Raw genomic sequence first — 20750 nt, 5'->3', positions numbered from 1 at the left:
TTTGAAAGTTTTGAACTTTTGTGTAAAAAACGTGCACTTTTGCGTCAAAACTGCTTCTGTTGAGCAAACAAGCTTGCTTTTGCAAAAAAAAAGTTTTCTTGTGAAATATGTGATATTTTGCTGTGTATAAGCTAAATATACACTCTTTGATGAAGCACACACGTTTCTGCACCAGAATAGTGACTTGGAACAAGAAAACGTGCACCCATGTGTCAAAGCTGCTTCTATTGAGCAAACAAGATTGTTTTTGCAAAAAAAAAGTTTTCTTGTGAAGTATGTGTTCTTTTGCTGTATATAAGCTAAATATACACTCTTTGATGAAGCACACACGTTTCTGCAATGGAATAGTGACTTGCAACAAAAAAACGTGCACTTTTGTGTCAAAACTGCTTCTATTGAGCAAACAAGATTGTTTTTGAAAAAAAAAGGTTTCTTGTGAAATATGTGTTATTTTGCTGTATATAAGCTAAATATATACTCTTTGATGAAGCACACACGTTTCTGCACTAGAATAGTGCCTTGCAACAAAAAAACGTGCACCTTTATATCAAAACTGCTTCTGTTGAGCACCCAAGATTGCTTTTGCACAAAAAGGTTTTCTTGTGAAATATGTGATATTTTGCTGTATATAAGCTAAATATACACTCTTTGATGAAGCACACACGTTTCTGCACTGGAATAGTGACATGCAACAAAAAAACGTGCACCTTTATATCAAAACTGCTTCTATTGAGCAAACAAGATTGATTTTGCAAAAAAAAAGGTTTCTTGTGAAATATGTGATATTTTGCTGTATATAAGCTAAATATACACTCTTTGATGAAGCACACACGTTTCTGCACTAGAATAGTGCCTTGCAACAAAAAAACGTGCACCTTTATATCAAAACTGCTTCTGTTGAGCACCCAAGATTGCTTTTGCAAAAAAAAAGGTTTCTTGTGAAATATGTGATATTTTGCTGTATATAAGCTAAATATACACTCTTTGATGAAGCACACACGTTTCTGCACTAGAATAGTGACTTGCAACAAAAAAACGTGCACTTTTGTGTCAAAACTGCTTCTATTGAGCAAACAAGATTGATTTTGCAAAAAAAAAGGTTTCTTGTGAAATATGTGTTATTTTGCTGTATATAAGCTAAATATACACTCTTTGATGAAGCACACACGTTTCTACACTAGAATGGTGACTTGCAACAAAAAAACGTGCACTTTTGTGTCAAAACTGCTTCTGTTGAGCAACCAAGATTGCTTTTGCACAAAAAAGGTTTCTTTTGAAATACGTGATATTTTGCTGTGTATAAGCTAAATATACACTATTTGATGAAGCACACACGTTTCTGCACTAGAATAGTGCCTTGCAACAAAAAAACATGCACCTTTATATCAAAACTGCTTCTATTGAGCAAACAAGATTGATTTTGCAAAAAAAAAGGTTTCTTGTGAAATATGTGTTATTTTGCTGTATATAAGCTAAATATACACTCTTTGATGAAGCACACACGTTTCTGCACTAGAATAGTGCCTTGCAACAAAAAAACGTGCACCTTTATATCAAAACTGCTTCTGTTGAGCAACCAAGATTGCTTTTGCACAAAAAAGGTTTCTTTTGAAATACGTGATATTTTGCTGTGTATAAGCTAAATATACACTATTTGATGAAGCACACACGTTTCTGCACTAGAATAGTGCCTTGCAACAAAAAAACGTGCACCTTTATATCAAAACTGCTTCTATTGAGCAAGCAAGATTGATTTTGCAAAAAAAAAGGTTTCTTGTGAAATATGTGTTATTTTGCTGTATATAAGCTGAATATACACTCTTTGATGAAGCACACACGTTTCTGCACTAGAATAGTGACTTGCAACAAAAAAACGTGCACTTTTGTGTCAAAACTACTTCTATTGAGCAAACAAGATTGATTTTGCAAAAAAAAGGTTTCTTGTGAAATATGTGTTATTTTGCTGTATATAAGCTAAATATACACTATTTGATGAAACACACACGTTTGTACACTAGAATAGTGACTTGCAACAAAAAAACGTGCACTTTTGTGTCAAAACTGCTTCTATTGAGCAAACAAGATTGATTTTGAAAAAAAAAGGTTTCTTGTGAAATATGTGTTATTTTGCTGTGTATAAGCTGAATATACACTCTTTGATGAAGCACACACGTTTCTGCACTAGAATAGTGACTTGCAACAAAAAAACGTGCACTTTTGTGTCAAAACTGCTTCTATTGAGCAAACAAGATTGATTTTGCAAAAAAAAGGTTTCTTGTGAAATATGTGTTATTTTGCTGTATATAAGCTAAATATACACTCTTTGATGAAGCACACACGTTTCTGCACTAGAATAGTGCCTTGCAACAAAAAAACGTGCACCTTTATATCAAAACTGCTTCTATTGAGCAAACAAGATTGATTTTGCAAAAAAAAGGTTTCTTGTGAAATATGTGTTATTTTGCTGTATATAAGCTAAATATACACTCTTTGATGAAACACACACGTTTGTACACTAGAATAGTGACTTGCAACAAAAAAACGTGCACTTTTGTGTCAAAACTGCTTCTATTGAGCAAACAAGATTGATTTTGCAAAAAAAAGGTTTCTTGTGAAATATGTGTTATTTTGCTGTGTATAAGCTGAATATATACTCTTTGATGAAGTACACACGTTTCTACACTAGAATAGTGCCTTGCAACAAAAAAACGTGCACTTTTGTGTCAAAACTGCTTCTATTGAGCAAACAAGATTGATTTTGCAAAAAAAAGGTTTCTTGTGAAATATGTGTTATTTTGCTGTGTATAAGCTGAATATACACTCTTTGATGAAGCACACACGTTTCTGCACTAGAATAGTGACTTGCAATTTTAAAAAACGTGCACTTTTGTGTCAAAACTGCTTCTGTTGAGCAACCAAGATTGCTTTTGGACGAAAAAGGTTTCTTGTGAAATATTTCTTTATGTCCGTGCTCTAGCCTTTTTTATTGCTGAGCATCAAACCATTTTTGTAAAGTCTTTGGTGTGACTCGGCCAGAGTTTGAACTACCGATCCGATTTTGATACCAATTTTTAACTCGGCGATCAGAACAGATGCTCTAGCGTAAGGATTACACCACAGGGTCGGGTTGAGAACTTGGTTACTTGATAAAGTAAGCACAAATATTCCTGTAGTGGATATATTCTGATAGTGAATTAATCAATGGAGAAGGAATAAATGGCTCGTTAATACAATTAATAAACTCACTGTATGCTCTCCAGCCTGTAGTAGAGCGTCGCCATCTTGCCTCACCTGGCCGATACAGCCCTTAACCGAATCCCGGGAAACATCGGGCACACAGGCTGCCTCGGACATTATCTGGGCACGGGACAGCAGTGCACTCAGCTGGTCCGAGTAAGTGGTCCATTCTTCCCGGCTCCACTTTCCCTCACGTGACCGCTCTACAATGCCCTACATTCGAAATGAAGGAGACAACACAGTCAAAGAGCCAACATCAAGATGTGTCTGGGTAGCACTTTCCCTCACTACGGATAACAGCAAATAATAATTATCCCTCGTTAATTGGTATTTTCGGCATTTAAATCATTCATCGTCTCCAAGTATATTTTTCTCTCTGATATGAAATATTCTAATATTATCTCCTAATATAATAAATAGGATAAATAAATAAATAATAAATAAATAAGATATCTCCTAATATTTCTTTAATCTGAAAAATCAGTTTTATTTCTTCGTTATGATTGAGCTCCATTATATGGGGATTTTGAATGGTCATTTGTTCATTTCAATACTCCTAAATATGACATGATCACAGCATGAAATCATGTTCATAAATGTTAAAATTTTTAAAGAAGAAAATCCACACCCACACTTTTATTTTATTTTATTCTTTTTATTTTTTGTACGCAAGGTCAATGCTCATGGAAGAGCTAGAACACAGAATGGATCAGGACACAAAAGAACAACAGGAACAGCAGAAAGAGAGCGAGGGGACACCAACAGCAGGGTTGAAGGATAAAATAGATGGAGATGGACAAACAAGGGATGTGAGTAAGCATGAGGGGAAGGGAAGGATACATGAGGTGAACAAGATGGATACACAGAACTCTCATGAATGGAAACTGGAAATTTGGAGGGCGGATGTTTTAACGGGGGTAGAAAAGATAATGGTTTCGGATGGGGAATGATCTGAGATGGTGGTGAACAGCTGTCTTGAAGACCTGGAGGGAAGAATGAGATTGAAGAGAATGAAGAAGGTGGTTCCACAGGAAGAAAAAAAGAGGAACAAATGAGTGGAGGTGAACAGCGGTTCTGGAGTTTTGGAGTTTCATCAGAAGGGAGTTGCTGGTGGACAGTGTGCATCCCCTGCAGAAATCTGGGGGGGGGGGGGGGACAAAGCAAGGCGAGGATGCAAGAACAGAAAGGAGAAGGTAGAAGACAGAGAGACCACCGACCTGCCTGTGATGGCAAGGTGATGAAGGCCCCGGATGCCAGAGTGTAATGGTCCTTAGAATTATTTTATTAATAAAACATGATTCAAAACCTCCCTTGGAAACCGGCAATGCCTTTCTTAAGTAAAGTGTGAAGATGGGCGGAGCTGATGTTGGAAATCACCCAGTTGGGCGGAGTTTTGTCTGGAGTTCCGTGCCACCATTGGAAATCACGAGATTTTATGAGGAGGTTTATTTTACCAGCCACTTGGGTCCTGTCGTGCCATCCTTTCTTGTTTTCACCCTCCATGGAATCATAGTCATGTGAGGAATAACACTTTACTGTCTCTGTTTGATCATATCCTGGGCGGAGGGTGATCTCTGCATTTTGAAGTCCATAACGGTTCTCATGATGTAACGTCCGCCATCCTTTTCAGAGGTGAATTGTGATTTTTCTCTGTTCTGGATTGTTGTTACGGCTTGGCAAGCATCCGGTTGTTTGTTTGTTGGCTGATCGACAAGCAAATGGAAGATGACCTGAAGCAAATTATATGGTGAAAAGGGCAGATAGATGATGTGCAAGAGCAGCAGAACAGGTTTTTAGGTGGCGTACCATCCAGTTGCAGAATCAACAGTCGAGGGTTGACAGAAACCTTTCCACCTTCTCAGTTGCAAAAGAAACAAAGTCCAGAAGCAGTTAGGTATGACTGGTAGGGTGGGCGCAGAGAGCAAGGGGACGGGGAGACAAGATTTTGAAGCAAACACAGAATTGAGGCGTTCGGCCTTCTCACCAGCGGAGTCAGCTGTGGTGCCTTTGAAAGTAAGGGAAGGGAGAGCAGTATTCTGTCTAGCCTGGTTCAAAGCTCAGCCCAGATATAAACTGTTATCCTGAAGTTAAACAGGCCATGTGCGGCATCAGTGTGTGTGCCTCGGACGAACGTTAAACTGGTCATCCCGTCTGCCTACATGAGAAGGTCGACATTAAATATGTCACAGTGTCCTTCGCGAATAGTTGACGACCTATTGCTGGCACCCTGAACAAATCACAAAATCCTGCCATAACCTACTTCGTCGAACGTTAGGCCCTGCCCGCCAGTTCGTGAGAGACCTGGCTAAAAACATTCCCCAGCCGACCCCATGAGGTGGGAATAATTGTGGCCATAAAAGATTCATCCTCAAGGCTCACAGTGGAGCATGCACATCCATCATGTGCAGGACAAAGTCATTAGTTGACATTGGTGTAGTTTTATATGAAATGCAAGAACATCTACCATCTCAAACACAATGTCAGTTGATGTGTTTATGCAGACAACTTGTACAAGGGTAGGTTTTAAAGGCCAATCTTTTATACCAAATGTGTGTTCACTGCAGTCTATTTTTTTTGGATAAAACAAACTCGAAAAGCATTTTCCATAAAAGAGTAATTATGTCTCTTATATTGGAAATGTAGACGGTGGCTTGCAAACCGAGCCTCAAGGGCGGTGTACAGAAGTGGGGGTTTTTTTTTGTTGTTTTTTTAGAACAATAAATACAATGCGCAGGGAGGTGAAATTCGCTGCACGTGATGTGCAATGCGTGCAGAGTAAAACGAGTGTTCATTTACATTTGTATGATGTCTAATAAAAAAGAAGATATAAGCACACGTGCCACTAGTTTAGGCCGAGGCTTCAGACTTTGGGATGCTCACGAGGCTTCACCATCGAATAAACTGTTCCAACCCATCATATTTGACAGGCCTTTTACGAGTTAGTAGATAATGCACAAATACATATAGTACACAGGATTTGAATTTGCGTTCATAGCATCACGGGCCACTAGATCGGATGGAAACCGAAAAACAGGCCATCTCGGGTCACGTTACCCATTGATTGATAAGAAATAAATTTGTTTTATTCAGAAACGTGAAATACGATGACAAATTATTCTCAACAAAAAGTAGTTCCTGTTGTCTCCATGAAAAGTAGTTACTGTCAGTGTCACCATTTATCTCACTGCCGTTTCACCTTAAAGTTGTCAATAGCGGTGGACATCCGTGGTTGTGAACAGCTCCCAGACATGGATGTGGGCACAGCGACCGCTTCGGCATTGCCTGCTTGTTGACCATACATGGACAGGTGCATGATGCTATTCACTGCGTGACGAATCCGGTCCAAGGCCCCAGCACGGCACACCTGTGCTGTCTCGCATGAAGGAAATTTCAACCAGGCCTAGAGGCAAAAAAAAAAAAAAAAGGCCGAAAGATCACAAGTAACACAACTTGAATTATGAATTATTCAGTCATTAATTTAAATGCAACACCTGACTGCTCTAGTTGCATCGTTTCTGGAGCACAGCTTTGCTGCTGATGCAGTGCTCCTTGTATAGGTTATGGCAGGGATTTGTAATTTGGGAATGGTGACAATGACATGCACCTGCTCTTTCCGAAAGCCACCAATGCTGGTGTCAGTTTAAGGTGTCAGTTCATAGTTAGTCAGGGATTCAAACCCAGAGGAGATGTCTCAAAGGTGAGTGAGCTACCTGTGAACTATCCCACCAATTATTCTTACCTGATGACCATTAAGTCATAGTGCGACCTCTCCACCCCCACTCCATCATAAGGAGTCTCGTGGGATCACTGGGAATTTGGAGACCAGACCTCTCCTCCACAACCTCCCATCCCCTTTGAACAAAGGTACCTGCATAAATAGGTGCTCCCTAAAGTCTGGTATCACCATTCAGGTGGTGTGTTGCCTGTAGTTAGAAGTGCTGTTGATAATCTCTCAAATGATCATACTTTATAGGACGTGAGCAGCACAACAGGGGATTTCTCCAGCACATCACGAGCTGCTGCCATCTCAGCTGCTTCCAGCTCATCCTTCAGGTCCTGTGTAAATAATCGCACACCTGTCATGCATGATGTCACCTGTCAACATTGTGTCAAATTAACGAGCATGCACATAATCAGTTATTTATTCTGTACATATTACTGTATATTTAAAATGATAAATCACATACACTTGTATTTATTTAAATTACACCTACCCCTAAACTCAGAGTTTATAACAGGTCTTTGTTACTTAATGGTTTTAAACATGCAATACATAAAATAATTAGAAAGTATGTCAAATGCAAAGCTCGTCCATGTCCGATTTGTACCGAACGAAACTCGATGGAAATAGCAGCAAAAAAATGTTTAATTAATTAATTAGTGGTCTCCATATTCTGAAAATAAAGGTTTGTTGAAAATTAGACGACAAAAGCTCAAATGGTAAAAAGGTAAAATGGTAAAAATGGTAAAAGCCTGGAATGAAACACACACACACACACACACACACACACACACACACACAGACAAACACACACACACACATACACACACACATACACACACACAGACACAGGCACACACACATATACACACACACACACAGACACACACACACACGAACACACACACAGACACACACACAGACACACACACAGGCACACACATACACACACACACACACACACACAGACACACACAGACACACACACACATAAACACACAGGCACACACAGACACACACACACACACTCACAGCAAAAACAGACACACACACACACATACACATACACACACGCAAACACATACACATACACACACCGACACACACGCAGCCACACATACACACAGACACACACAGACACACACACAAACACACATGCAGACACACATACACAGACACACACAGACACTGACAGCAAAAACAGACACACACACAGACACATACACATACACACACCGACACACACGCAGAAACACATAAACACACAGACACACATGCAGACACACACACACACACACACACACACACACACACACACACACACACACACACACACACACACACACACACACACAACCCTACCCCTCCCCATCTACTTTCTCAGCAATCCTCTTGAGGAAGTTCATCCATTCAAACTCCTCGGTCTTACTATCAACCATGATCTTCCTTGGGCAAACAACATTTCAAAGTTTGTCTCCAAAACCAGCTGCCAACCAGGCATCCTCCATCTTACAAAGTCTTTCCTTGACACACCTGAACTCCTATCCACCTACAAGGCCTTCATCCACAGCTTGAGTACTGCTCTCCCCTCTGGGATGGCTCCCCTGATTCACATCTTGCTCAGTTTGATTGATGCACTGGAAACCAAGACCTTCAAATAATTGGAATATCCTGTGATGAAGTGGAGTCTATCGGCCTATCACTTCGCCGTCGTCGCTGATAGGTCAATGGTATTTCTATCTTCTTCGACCTCCTTTCTGGTCTTGCACCCTCTCCCCTCTCCATGCTTTGTCCCCCCGGATGTCTGCAAGACACAGGCGGTCCACCAGAAATCCCCATCTGGTTAAACTCCCAAAATCCAGAATCTCTGCTCACCTCTACTCATTTGTGCCTCTTTTCCCCCACCTGTGGAACCAACTTCCACATTCTCTTCAATCTCATTCTTCCATCCAGATCTTCAAGACGTCTGGTCACCATCTTCTAAGATCATGCCCCATCCAAAACTATGACTTGACACCCAAGAAACACTTACACCCCTAGCTCCCCAAAAATGTTGCTTGCTTCTGTGTCCATCTTGTCCTATGTGCCCATCGTTACCTGCATCCCTCGTTTGTCAGTCTCTGTCTATTTTCTCCCTCGGCCCTGCTGTTCGCATTTCCCCTTCTGTTCTTTTTTGTTGCGTCCTGATCCATTCTGTGTTCTAGCTCTTCCATGAGCCTTGACCTGACTCACAGGAGAATGAGGAGTGTGAGGAGAACAGTGGCACAAGCACAGACATATCCTCTTTATTAAATTTGGCTTTCCTTTTTTCTATTTCTTATTTTGGAAGGGATGAGGATGTTGTCGGCTGCAAATTGAATAAACACAGACAGCACATTCATGATGTTAAATTCCTAATCAAACATCCCATCATGTTATCAGTATCACTTAGTAGAACATATCCTCTAATGTCTTACTCGTGATTGCTGATCCAACATTTAATTGGCACTTTCATGTAAATATAAACTGCCAGAAGGACAAGTTTATAATGAATAAAGAGTTGGGAATGAATAAAGAATATTGAGTTGAATACAAAACAATGTAATTATGAACTGAAGGCCTCCTGTCTTTTGTTCCTCTCTTCTCCTGCTTTCCTGAGGCTCAGGAATCCCAAGCTTCCCTTCCCTTGCTTATGATGTCCAAATGTTTCCCCGATGCCCCACCGTCAGTACAATTCCTTCCATTCCCTCATTCTTCCATGAGCCTCGACCATGTATTAAAAAATGTAATGAACTTGCCAAAATAAAATATGAATCCAATGCAGAATAAAACTCACCTCCTCGCGATATCTTGCCAAGCTAACAAACTCCTCCACTGCTTCTGAATACTTGTTGAATGTCAGCACAAGATCTTTCATATTCTTGGCAACCTCCATGTCTCTTAGACTCCCTTGAACCTACATGCATCATCCAAAACACCTTAAAAACAACGAGCAAAAAGTACACTCATTCAGTCAGAAAGGACTTCAGTAAATTACATTCGGAGACCATAAGACGGAACCTGTCAAAAAATTATATATGTATGTATGTATGTATATATATATATATATATATATATATATATATATATATATATATATACATATATATATATATTGTAACGAATGTGGAAACGTTACAATGTGAACGTTACAAAAGTACGGTAACACCCTGTTAATGTAAATAATGGTCGCAGTCGGCGTCCTAGTTAATTGCATGAAACTTACACGCAGGTCACGATATATCTTTTAAATAGTGTATTTCCTTATTCCATGTAGGCTAAATATGTGTTTTCCCACTAGATTGACTTTGCATTGTATCAAACAAAATAAGCGTAGGCCCTTCCAATTTCCCCAAAACCTCCCTTCCAATTGCCTTCCGCATTTTGGCCGGTTTTCTTCAAACCACCATTGGCCACGAGGTAGGGTTGGGGAAGAAAGGCGTGTCTCCACCTCGTCATAAGAGGGAAGGAGTGAACCAGCCCTAACAGCCAATCAACACCGCGGTGAGTGACCCGGTAGGCGTGCCCTCGGAGTCGGCGGCTTGATTTCGCTCGAGGTGATAAAAGCGACTGTAAGGGACTGCTTTAGGAGATGACCCTGGGAGATGAGCAAAGAGGCTGCACCAAGAGAAGAGGTGAGATGCGAAACGCTCCAAGCCAAAGAGGAGAGGTACTCGGCAAGGAAACCAGCTTTGGAGAGACGCGCTGAAAGGAGGGAGACGGCTCCACCCCAAGAAAAGGAGCAGGTGTGCCGAACCAGCGCGTGACGTCTACCGCAGTGGATACACGACGGAGGGTTTCCCGGCAAAACCGCGAGGAATTGCGAACTGCGGCCTCCCGACCTTGCCTCCCTCTCAAGCAATCCATCTCAAGCCTTACCTGCCCGCATTATCCCCTGTGTAAGTGTGAACGTCCTGTCCTGCTCGTTGTCTTGGGGCTAAGTAAAAATGAATAGTGTAAGTTAACGATTCGCTGTGTTACTGCTTCTTCCATCCATTGCTTGTGTGTGTATAATAAAATCTGTTCTTCCTCCGTATTCTTCTTCTTCTTCTTTTTCATTCTCTTTCGGTCGCTTTAGAGATTTCCCGATTGAATATCTGTGGGGCGATCTGGTCAACGTCGGGTGGAATCGGGTTTTAATCGGGGAGTAACTGTTCGGACGCGGTTAAATACGCCACCGCTCGGTCAATATAACATCTAAAACCCGCGTCTGTAACATTTGGTAGTCAGGAGGTGGGATTCGAACCTGGGACTAAATTTATTTAGCCCAAATTTTGGACACCAATTGTGTTAGTACTGTAACATTTGGTGTCGAGGAGTTGGATTCGGACCTGGGACTAAATTTGTTAGGCCCAAATTTTGGAACACCAATTGTACTATTAGAGTAACAATTGGTGTCGAGGAGGGAGATCGGACCCGAAATCGGACCCGAAGCGCGCTTAACGCGCTCAAAATTACAAGCTGCCGAAATTTATTTTGTTTTATAAAGCAAAACCCGAATTTTGAGATCGCGCCATGGACAATCAAGGTGATCGGATGTCGGTGGGAGAGATAGACAGGGTGGAATCGACCCAGGACCTCGGGGAAATGTAAGTGGGGAAAATGGTGGAGGAGAGTAAAGAAGGTGTGGTTGAGGGAGTATCAGACGCACAAAATGGCGTCCTCGCGCACGTGGTTGTAGCGGCACCAAATTTTGCCGCGCCCGTGACCGAAGCAGCACCAAATTGCGCTGCGCACGTGGTCGCGGCAGCCGAGCCGGAGATACCAGGGTACATGCGATTTTTTATGGACCAATTGATGAAAAAAATGGATGCTCATAGTGAGCGAATGGAAGCTGACAGTGAGCGATTGTTAAACCAAATGGAAGCAATAACGAACAGAATGGGTGACCGCATGCAAAAATGTGGGGAGACCATGGATCGCATGGTGGGCGAAAGGCTCCCAGGGGTGCACGAGGAAGTAACGCGGGTCGAGAAGCGCTGGTTGAGCGAAGCGGAGGAAAGCACGGGTACAATGACGGGGGTAGAAATCGCGACACGGGGTTTGGAAAAGCCGGCGACCGATGAGGTAGAGGGTGTTTTATTAAAGCCAGCGGTTGCCGAGGTTAATAAAGAAAAAGCAGTGCTGGGAATTAAAATTGAAGAGATGACAGAGGTAGCCCGGGAATTGCAGGGAGAAATGGATTATGTACAAAGTCCCTGCTCACATCACGATGCTGTGCTTAACCCGAATGGAAGTTTGCAGGTTCGCGTGGAGAAAAGGATCCCCCAGGTGAGTCGTGCTGTTGTGTATTGTGCGGGGAGATTTTGTAAGAGGATGTTTGGCGACAAAAGAATTGTCGCGCGATTGGGATCGATATGGCACCCGGGCGTTGGTGAAGGGTCCCGTGTGAGTGGAAATGGCACGCGTGGGAGAAAAAAGTGTGCGTCGGCGAGTGGGTGTGTTATAAAGTGTGGGAGTGAAACCGAGTGCGAGCGAGAATGCACGTCGGGGTGTACGGAGTGTGACACGAATAGTGAGTTGGTGGTGGCGCAGGTGCGAGCGGGCACATCGGAGCGTGAGTGTGAAACCGAGTGCGAGCGAGAATGCACGTCGGGGTGTACGGAGTGTGACACGAATAGTGAGTTGGTGGTGGCGCAGGTGCGAGAGGGCACATCGGAGCGCGAGTGTGAAACCGAGTGCGAGCGAGAATGCACGTCGGGGTGTACGAAGTGTGACACGAATAGTGAGTTGGTGATGGCGCAGGTGCGAGAGGGCACATCGGAGCGCGAGTGTGAAACCGAGTGCGAGCGAGAATGCACATCGGGGTGTACGGAGTGTGACACGAATAGTGAGTTGGTGATGGCGCAGGTGCGAGAGGGCACATCGGAGCGCGAGTGTGAAACCGAGTGCGAGCGAGAATGCACGTCAGGGTGTACGGAGTGTGACACGAATAGTGAGTTGGTGATGGCGCAGGTGCGAGAGGACACATCGGAGCGCGAGTGTGAAACCGAGTGCGAGCGAGAATGCACGTCGGGGTGTACGGAGTGTGACACGAATAGTGAGTTGGTGATGGCGCAGGTGCGAGAGGGCACATCGGAGCACGAGTGTGAAACCGAGTGCGAGCGAGAATGCACGTCGGTGTGTACGAAGTGTGACACGGAGAGTAAGGTGGTGGTGGAACGTGTGCGAGAAAGCACACCTGAATTGGTCATGGCGCGGGTGTGGGAGAGCCCATGTGAGCGCGTTAGTGGGTGGATGCAGAAGTGCACGCCCATGGTGAGTGTTACGGAGGACGTAACGGAGGAGAGGTGTGGACCAAAGTGTGCGCGAGAGGTGTGGTGTGTAACAGGGAGAGCGTTGGTGGAATGTACGGACGGCGTTGGAACGCCAGGTTTTGTGAGGGTGAAAGGGGTAGCGTATGCTTGTGAGCATGCAAGTAAAGCATCAACGGTAATCGGGGTAGTGGTTAGGGCGACGGATAGCCGATGCGAGCACTCGGGGCGCGGTGTGATTTGTTGGATGCAGGGCCCGGCGCGGATCGATGCTGCGTCGCTTCTCTTCGAAGCGTCGTTGCCGATTCGGGCTTGGCCCCGCCCCGCACGGTCGAGTCCGGGCTTTGTCGGGCGAGGCGACCGGTCCGGTTCAAGGGCGAGTGGGAGGAGGCGGAACGGTGCCCCCTCGTGGGGACGGGGTTCCGACCGGGGGAGATTGAGCCATCGGGCCCGGGACCGCAAGGTGCCGCGCCGAGATGGTGCGTGGAGCCTCGGTCCAACCAAACCACCTCCCTTGAACCGAAAGCCGGACGGATTCAACCTGCAGGCAACCAAACCACCCGAATTCATTGCTCGGCTTTACGAAGCCGAGTTTAATGATGTCATGACGCACCGAGGCTAGGATATAGCGGACTGTGATGATGGTGATAGTGATAGTGAATTGATACGAAATTTCGAAAGGTGGGTAGAATTGGCAGTAAATGGAAAATTTTTGAATTGGTTGGAATCTGGACGAACAAAATTGATAGTGAGAGACCCCCGATGTGGTGGGATGGCAAATCCACCATCCCTCACAGAATGTGGGGCAAATGCGCAATAGTTTATGGGGTGGCTATGACAACCGAGCCAGGGAGGGCTTGGATAATTGTAGGGATCTAGCGAAGATGACATTAGGTAACGTTAAGTTTAGTTAGTGACTGATACCTGTAGTGGGGACGCAGGTAGATTAGTGTGGATTATAATGACGTGGGAGCGCAATAGTTTAAAGGGACGACTGGGAAGCGCAAGTTTCAGAGGGGAGTAGTTAGCTGAGATGATGCCGTGTGTGTGAGGATTGAACAGGTGAGAATGGAACAGGTGTGATTGCACAGGTGTGCAACTGAACAGGTGTGTGGAGCAGTGTATGAGGGAGTAGTGGTGATTGCGTGTTGTGTTGACCAAATGGTCCAGGAAGAAAGGAGGGTGCAGGTGGCACCAGGTGTGAGGGCACAGGTGTGCAACAACAGGTGTATGTGGCTGTGTGGAATAAATGGTAGTGTGGAATATCTGGAGTATTGGAATGGATGGTCGTGGAGTGAGCATGGTGGAAATTGTGGAGTGGAGTGGATGGTGCGAAGGTGTGAATGGGGGAAGAGTGGACCCCCATCACGGATACCCGGGGTGGGTAGTGTAAGTGTTAGGTAGAGGGTACAGGTAAATTGTGGTTGGATATTGGCATCTGTGGTGCGGGTGACAGAATGGTATTTGGATGGGTGCATTAGTGTTGTGGAAATGGCTGGGCGTGTAGCCTGTTAGTGTGTGTAGTTGTTTGGGCGCTCCACCACTGTGAGGATGTCGGCCAGGTGAGGCCGCAGGTGGGCTCTGGGAGCCAGTAGTAGTTGTTGTGGATGGGGCCCGAGGATCCGGAGGACGGACCCGGGTAGCCCAGTGCCAGAGGGCACCATGGGGTGACAGAGCCAGGAGAGGGGCTGTCCCCAGTTAGTTAGGTTAGGGTGAGGAGCTAGGTAAGCTCGGGTGGCAACTACAGTGGTGGAGGTGTGCAGGTGGGTAGACCTGTTGGGAGAGCTAGACGTCGCAGCCCAGAAATTGTGCGAGGGCACCGGGAGATGAATCGGGGGAGTGAGACCCCAAATTGAGAAGCACCACAGTTTGGTCAATGGGAATTGGTTATTAGAACCCATAGTGTAAGTTGGCCAATGGATTGGCAGGGAGAGACCCCGGGTAGTGTAAAGTGTGTTAAAGTCATTTAGAGGATAGTTAGGATGAAGGATCTCCTCGCACCATCTGCATCCGCTCACCTGAGGTGACAGGTACTCCACACCATGCCATGTTTTGATTATTTTTTATGATGCAAATGTTTGGATTGTGAGACGCATCATGACGTGGGTGTGACATTGTGCGTAATTCCATCTCTCCCTCCTTATGAGGATTGATGATGAATTGGTGATGGCAAATTTTGAAGTAAAGGGATTGTGGAGACGAATTTGGTATAGGGGAAATATGGGGAAGACGTGACAGTAGTGACGAATCTGTAAATGGGTAGATTTTTGTACATATGGGGTAAGGGTAGGGTAGGTGACAGGGGGGTGACGTACGGTAGGGACGAGCTTTCTCACTTCGCCCTCCGTACGCATTTCACCTTGCATTGCCTTATTGACGTGTACCCTTGTGACCTTACCCCTCGCTCAATTGTCTTTCTTTTGTCTCCCACATGACCTGTGCGCCATTGGGTGCCGATGGGAGCGTGCGTGAGGTGGCCATTGTGTGCCCGAGATTCCCAGAACCAGCATGCATTGCATTGATGTACCACTGTATGGACCGCTGTTCTGCGGCCAAGTACCACTCGATGGACCCCAGGTTCTGGGGCAGGGCACCTCTGTTGGAGACCGGCCATAGTGGCCAGGGAATCTTGCTTGCGGACCTCGGTAAGGTGGCACCTATGCCAAACAGGTGGACCACCCTTAGTTGGCCCCTGAGGCCCTAAATAAAAATGGACACAAGTTGTGCTTTTTATTATTTCCAACTAGGCCGCATGAAGCCAGAAGACGTCGGGAAGAACATCGGCCCAGCAGAGAAAGAGAAGACCACCACCAGTTGTTTTGTTGTGTTTATTATGAACCATGGTGACTGCGCACCGGATGGTGCTTTTGGGTGCTTTGTGGTGTTTGGTGCTTTTGGGTGCTTTGGTGGTATTGGTACTGGTGCATCGATGCAATGCGTGCTGTCTCCTCCCTCCCAACAGGAATTTCTTTCTCTTGTTCCCTAAAAAAAAAAAAAAAAAAAAAAAAAAAAACACAGGTCCTGGGTTGCGTTGTAAATAAGAAATCACGTCATTGTAAATAATGCTCCCCACCGTAAATGTATAGTTTGAGAATAATTCCGTAATTCGGTTAGCTGTGGGCTTGAGTCTGTTAGATAGGATGCAATGCAAAAGGGGGACATACTTATTTGTGTTTTAAGATTGTCACACTCAGGGTCAGGTTAATTGTAGAGGGAATTACACCTACGTGTCACACTAAGTTAAAGTTTAATAGGCCCGAGGACGGGCCTGAAGAAAGGAGGGTGCCGTGTAACGAATGTGGAAACGTTACAATGTGAACGTTACAAAAGTACGGTAACACCCTGTTAATGTAAATAATGGTCGCAGTCGGCGTCCTAGTTAATTGCATGAAACTTACACGCAGGTCACGATATATCTTTTAAATAGTGTATTTCCTTATTCCATGTAGGCTAAATATGTGTTTTCCCACTAGATTGACTTTGCATTGTATCAAACAAAATAAGCGTAGGCCCTTCCAATTTCCCCAAAACCTCCCTTCCAATTGCCTTCCGCATTTTGGCCGGTTTTCTTCAAACCACCATTGGCCACGAGGTAGGGTTGGGGAAGAAAGGCGTGTCTCCACCTCGTCATAAGAGGGAAGGAGTGAACCAGCCCTAACAGCCAATCAACACCGCGGTGAGTGACCCGGTAGGCGTGCCCTCGGAGTCGGCGGCTTGATTTCGCTCGAGGTGATAAAAGCGACTGTAAGGGACTGCTTTAGGAGATGACCCTGGGAGATGAGCAAAGAGGCTGCACCAAGAGAAGAGGTGAGATGCGAAACGCTCCAAGCCAAAGAGGAGAGGTACTCGGCAAGGAAACCAGCTTTGGAGAGACGCGCTGAAAGGAGGGAGACGGCTCCACCCCAAGAAAAGGAGCAGGTGTGCCGAACCAGCGCGTGACGTCTACCGCAGTGGATACACGACGGAGGGTTTCCCGCCAAAACCGCGAGGAATTGCGAACTGCGGCCTCCCGACCTTGCCTCCCTCTCAAGCAATCCATCTCAAGCCTTACCTGCCCGCATTATCCCCTGTGTAAGTGTGAACGTCCTGTCCTGCTCGTTGTCTTGGGGCTAAGTAAAAATGAATAGTGTAAGTTAACGATTCGCTGTGTTACTGCTTCTTCCATCCAAGCCAAAGAGGAGAGGTACTCGGCAAGGAAACCAGCTTTGGAGAGACGCGCTGAAAGGAGGGAGACGGCTCCACCCCAAGAAAAGGAGCAGGTGTGCCGAACCAGCGCGTGACGTCTACCGCAGTGGATACACGACGGAGGGTTTCCCGCCAAAACCGCGAGGAATTGCGAACTGCGGCCTCCCGACCTTGCCTCCCTCTCAAGCAATCCATCTCAAGCCTTACCTGCCCGCATTATCCCCTGTGTAAGTGTGAACGTCCTGTCCTGCTCGTTGTCTTGGGGCTAAGTAAAAATGAATAGTGTAAGTTAACGATTCGCTGTGTTACTGCTTCTTCCATCCAAGCCAAAGAGGAGAGGTACTCGGCAAGGAAACCAGCTTTGGAGAGACGCGCTGAAAGGAGGGAGACGGCTCCACCCCAAGAAAAGGAGCAGGTGTGCCGAACCAGCGCGTGACGTCTACCGCAGTGGATACACGACGGAGGGTTTCCGTCGCTCTGACGCGTGACGCTCTGACCACTTAGCCATCACTCTGACCATCAACATCCCCGCCCCAACACCAAGGCATTATCGCACAATCAACTTCCGTAAGCTAAACGCTCTTTCACCTACCTCATTCTCATCCACCCTCTCTGAAAAAATGTCCACTTCTCCCTTCATTGACCTCCACACCCCTTCCGACCTCACTGACTACTACAACCACACTCTCTCCTCCTGCCTTGACCAGCTTGCGCCTGTAAAAACCAAAACAGTTTCTTTCACCCATTCTGCTCCCTGGTTTACCCCTGAACTCCACCTGATGAAAACTCGTGCTCGCCAACTTGAAAGACTCCGCAATAAAACGGGTCTCACAGTTCACTCCCAAGCCTAAAAGGACCACATACAACACTACAAAGATGCCCTCTCCCGCGCCCGCTCTGCCTACTACTCTCAAATTATCCACTCTGGCTCCGGAAACCCAAAAGCACTCTTCTCGACAATAAACAAACTCCTCCGCCCCCTGAACACCACCACCCAGTCATTCACAGTAGACAACTGCATCTCCTTCCTCTCTTTCTTCCAACGCAAAATTGACAACATCTACAACAGCTTGACCACCGCCGCACCCGCTCCCCCTCCAACCACCTGCCCCCCCTTGTCCTGCCATCCCCTGTCTCGGTTCTCCCCAATCTCTCCTACTGACCTCTCTGAACTCCTCATAGGAATGAAAACTGCCACCTGCACTCTTGACCCCATCCCCTCCAGCTTTGTCAAAGCCTCCCTCCCTGCTCTCTCTCCACTTATCATTGCAACAATAAACTCCTCCCTGTCTACAGGCATCGTCCCACCTTCCCTCAAAATTGCTGCTGTTACCCCCATTCTAAAAAAACCTGGTCTAAACCCTGACACCCTAAACAACTTCAGACCCATCTCCAACCTACCCTTTCTGTCAAAAGTTTTGGAACGCGCTGTAGCCACTCAACTCAAACATCATCTCTCTGCCAATAACTTGTATGAAACATTCCAATCCGGATTCCGCTCCAACCACAGTACTGAAACTGCTCTCCTCAAAATCACCAACGACCTTCTCCTCTCCTCTGACGCTGGCAACCTCAACATTCTCGTCCTCCTCGACCTCAGCGCTGCCTTTGACACCATCGATCACACTATCCTCCTCACCCGACTTGAATCCACCTTTAACGTCACCGGCACTGCCCTCTCTTGGATTAAATCATACCTCTCTGACAGATGCCAGTTCATCTCCATCAATAACTGCAAATCCCCCACTGCTCCCCTCCCCCAAGGTGTCCCCCAAGGTTCAGTTCTTGGCCCCCTCCTCTTCATCCTTTACCTGTCCCCGCTCGGTCACTTAATCCGCCGTCATGGTCTCCAATTCCACTGCTTCGCCGATGACATCCAGCTTTTCATCTCCACCAAGTCCGTCTCCACCGACACCCACTCTATCCTGACAAACTGCATCACTGAAATAAAATCCTGGCTTCAAATCAACTTCCTCAAGCTTAACTGTGATAAATCTGAAATAATCATCATTGGCCCAAAAACGCTCACAAAATCCACCCATAACTTTGCCCTCAACATCGACATTCGACGGTATCCCAGTATCCACCTCCCCTCACATCCGGAATCTTGGCGTCATCTTTGACCAAACCCTTTCCTTCGACAAATACACTAAACAGATCACAAAGTCAGCCTTCTTTCACCTGAAAAACATTGCCCGTCTCCGCTCATCCCTCTCCTCCACGGCTGCAGAAACCCTCATCCACGCCTTCATCACCTCCCGTCTGGACTACTGCAATAGCCTCCTCTATGGTTCACCCTCAAAAATCACCAATAAACTCCAATACATTCAGAACTCCGCTGCCCGTCTACTCACTCATTCCCGGACCCGTGACCACATCACCCCCGTCCTTTACAAGCTTCACTGGCTCCCCATCCCCCAGAGAATCCAGTACAAAATCCTCCTCTTGACATACAAAGCCCTCCATAACCTGGCCCCATCCTACCTGGCTGACCTCCTCTCCAGACACACTCCCACCCGCAACCTCCGCTCTGCTGGTACCAACCTCCTGACCCCCTCCATCCGGACCAAATTCAGATCCTGGGGGGACAGGGCCTTCTCCATCGCTGCTCCCACCCTCTGGAACTCACTACCTCACACCATCAGAGACTCCTCCTCACTCACCACATTCAAAACATCACTAAAGACCCACCTGTTCAACGCTGCATTCAACATTCAACCCACAGCATTTAACCCCTGACTATCTCTTCTCCCTCTCCCTCCTTTTGCTTTAAATATTTCCCTATTGATTCTTGTCTTGTCTTTTTGATTCTTGTCTTATATATATGCCGTATATCGCTGCTGTTTGTTTTCTTGATTCTTGTCTTTTTGCAATTGTTGTTTTCATGTATTGTTATGCATTATGTTTTCCACTCTGTCAAAGCGCCTTTGGGCTTCTGGAAAAGCGCTATACAAAATAAATGAATTATTATTATTATTATTATTATTATCCATTGCTTGTGTGTGTATAATAAAATCTGTTCTTCCTCCGTATTCTTCTTCTTCTTCTTTTTCATTCTCTTTCGGTCGCTTTAGAGATTTCCCGATTGAATATCTGTGGGGCGATCTGGTCAACGTCGGGTGGAATCGGGTTTTAATCGGGGAGTAACTGTTCGGACGCGGTTAAATACACCACCGCTCGGTCAAAATAACATCTAAAACCCGCGTCTGTAACAATATATATATATATATATATTGTTGCAGACGCGGTTTTAGATGTTATTTTACCGAGCGGTTTGGTATTACCGCGTCCGAACAGTTACTCCCCGCTTAGAACCCGATTCCACCCAAACGTTG

The 20750-nt window shown here is 45.6% G+C and overlaps 1 protein-coding gene across 1 annotated transcript in view; it reads right to left on the bottom strand.

Annotated features, from left to right (window-relative positions):
- LOC137429142 (alpha-catulin-like) overlaps positions 1–20750 on the bottom strand; it is a 206618-nt gene that overhangs the window by 127159 nt on the left and 58709 nt on the right. The window contains exons 5-8 of the mRNA XM_078779661.1: positions 9774–9893; positions 7204–7293; positions 6434–6637; positions 3292–3450 (exon numbers count right to left, since the gene is read on the bottom strand). Of these exons, the coding sequence (XP_078635787.1) occupies positions 3292–3450; positions 6434–6637; positions 7204–7293; positions 9774–9893 (573 nt within the window). The remainder of the gene's footprint in view (positions 1–3291; positions 3451–6433; positions 6638–7203; positions 7294–9773; positions 9894–20750) is intronic.

The sequence above is a fragment of the Myxine glutinosa genome, chromosome 6 (assembly GCF_964187855.1).
Source record: "Myxine glutinosa chromosome 6, kmMyxGlut1.1, whole genome shotgun sequence".
In the NCBI taxonomy this organism is placed as follows: Eukaryota; Metazoa; Chordata; class Myxini; order Myxiniformes; family Myxinidae; genus Myxine; species Myxine glutinosa.
The sequence above is the reverse complement of the archived record's forward strand: the minus strand, read 5'-3'. Positions and strand labels throughout refer to the sequence as shown.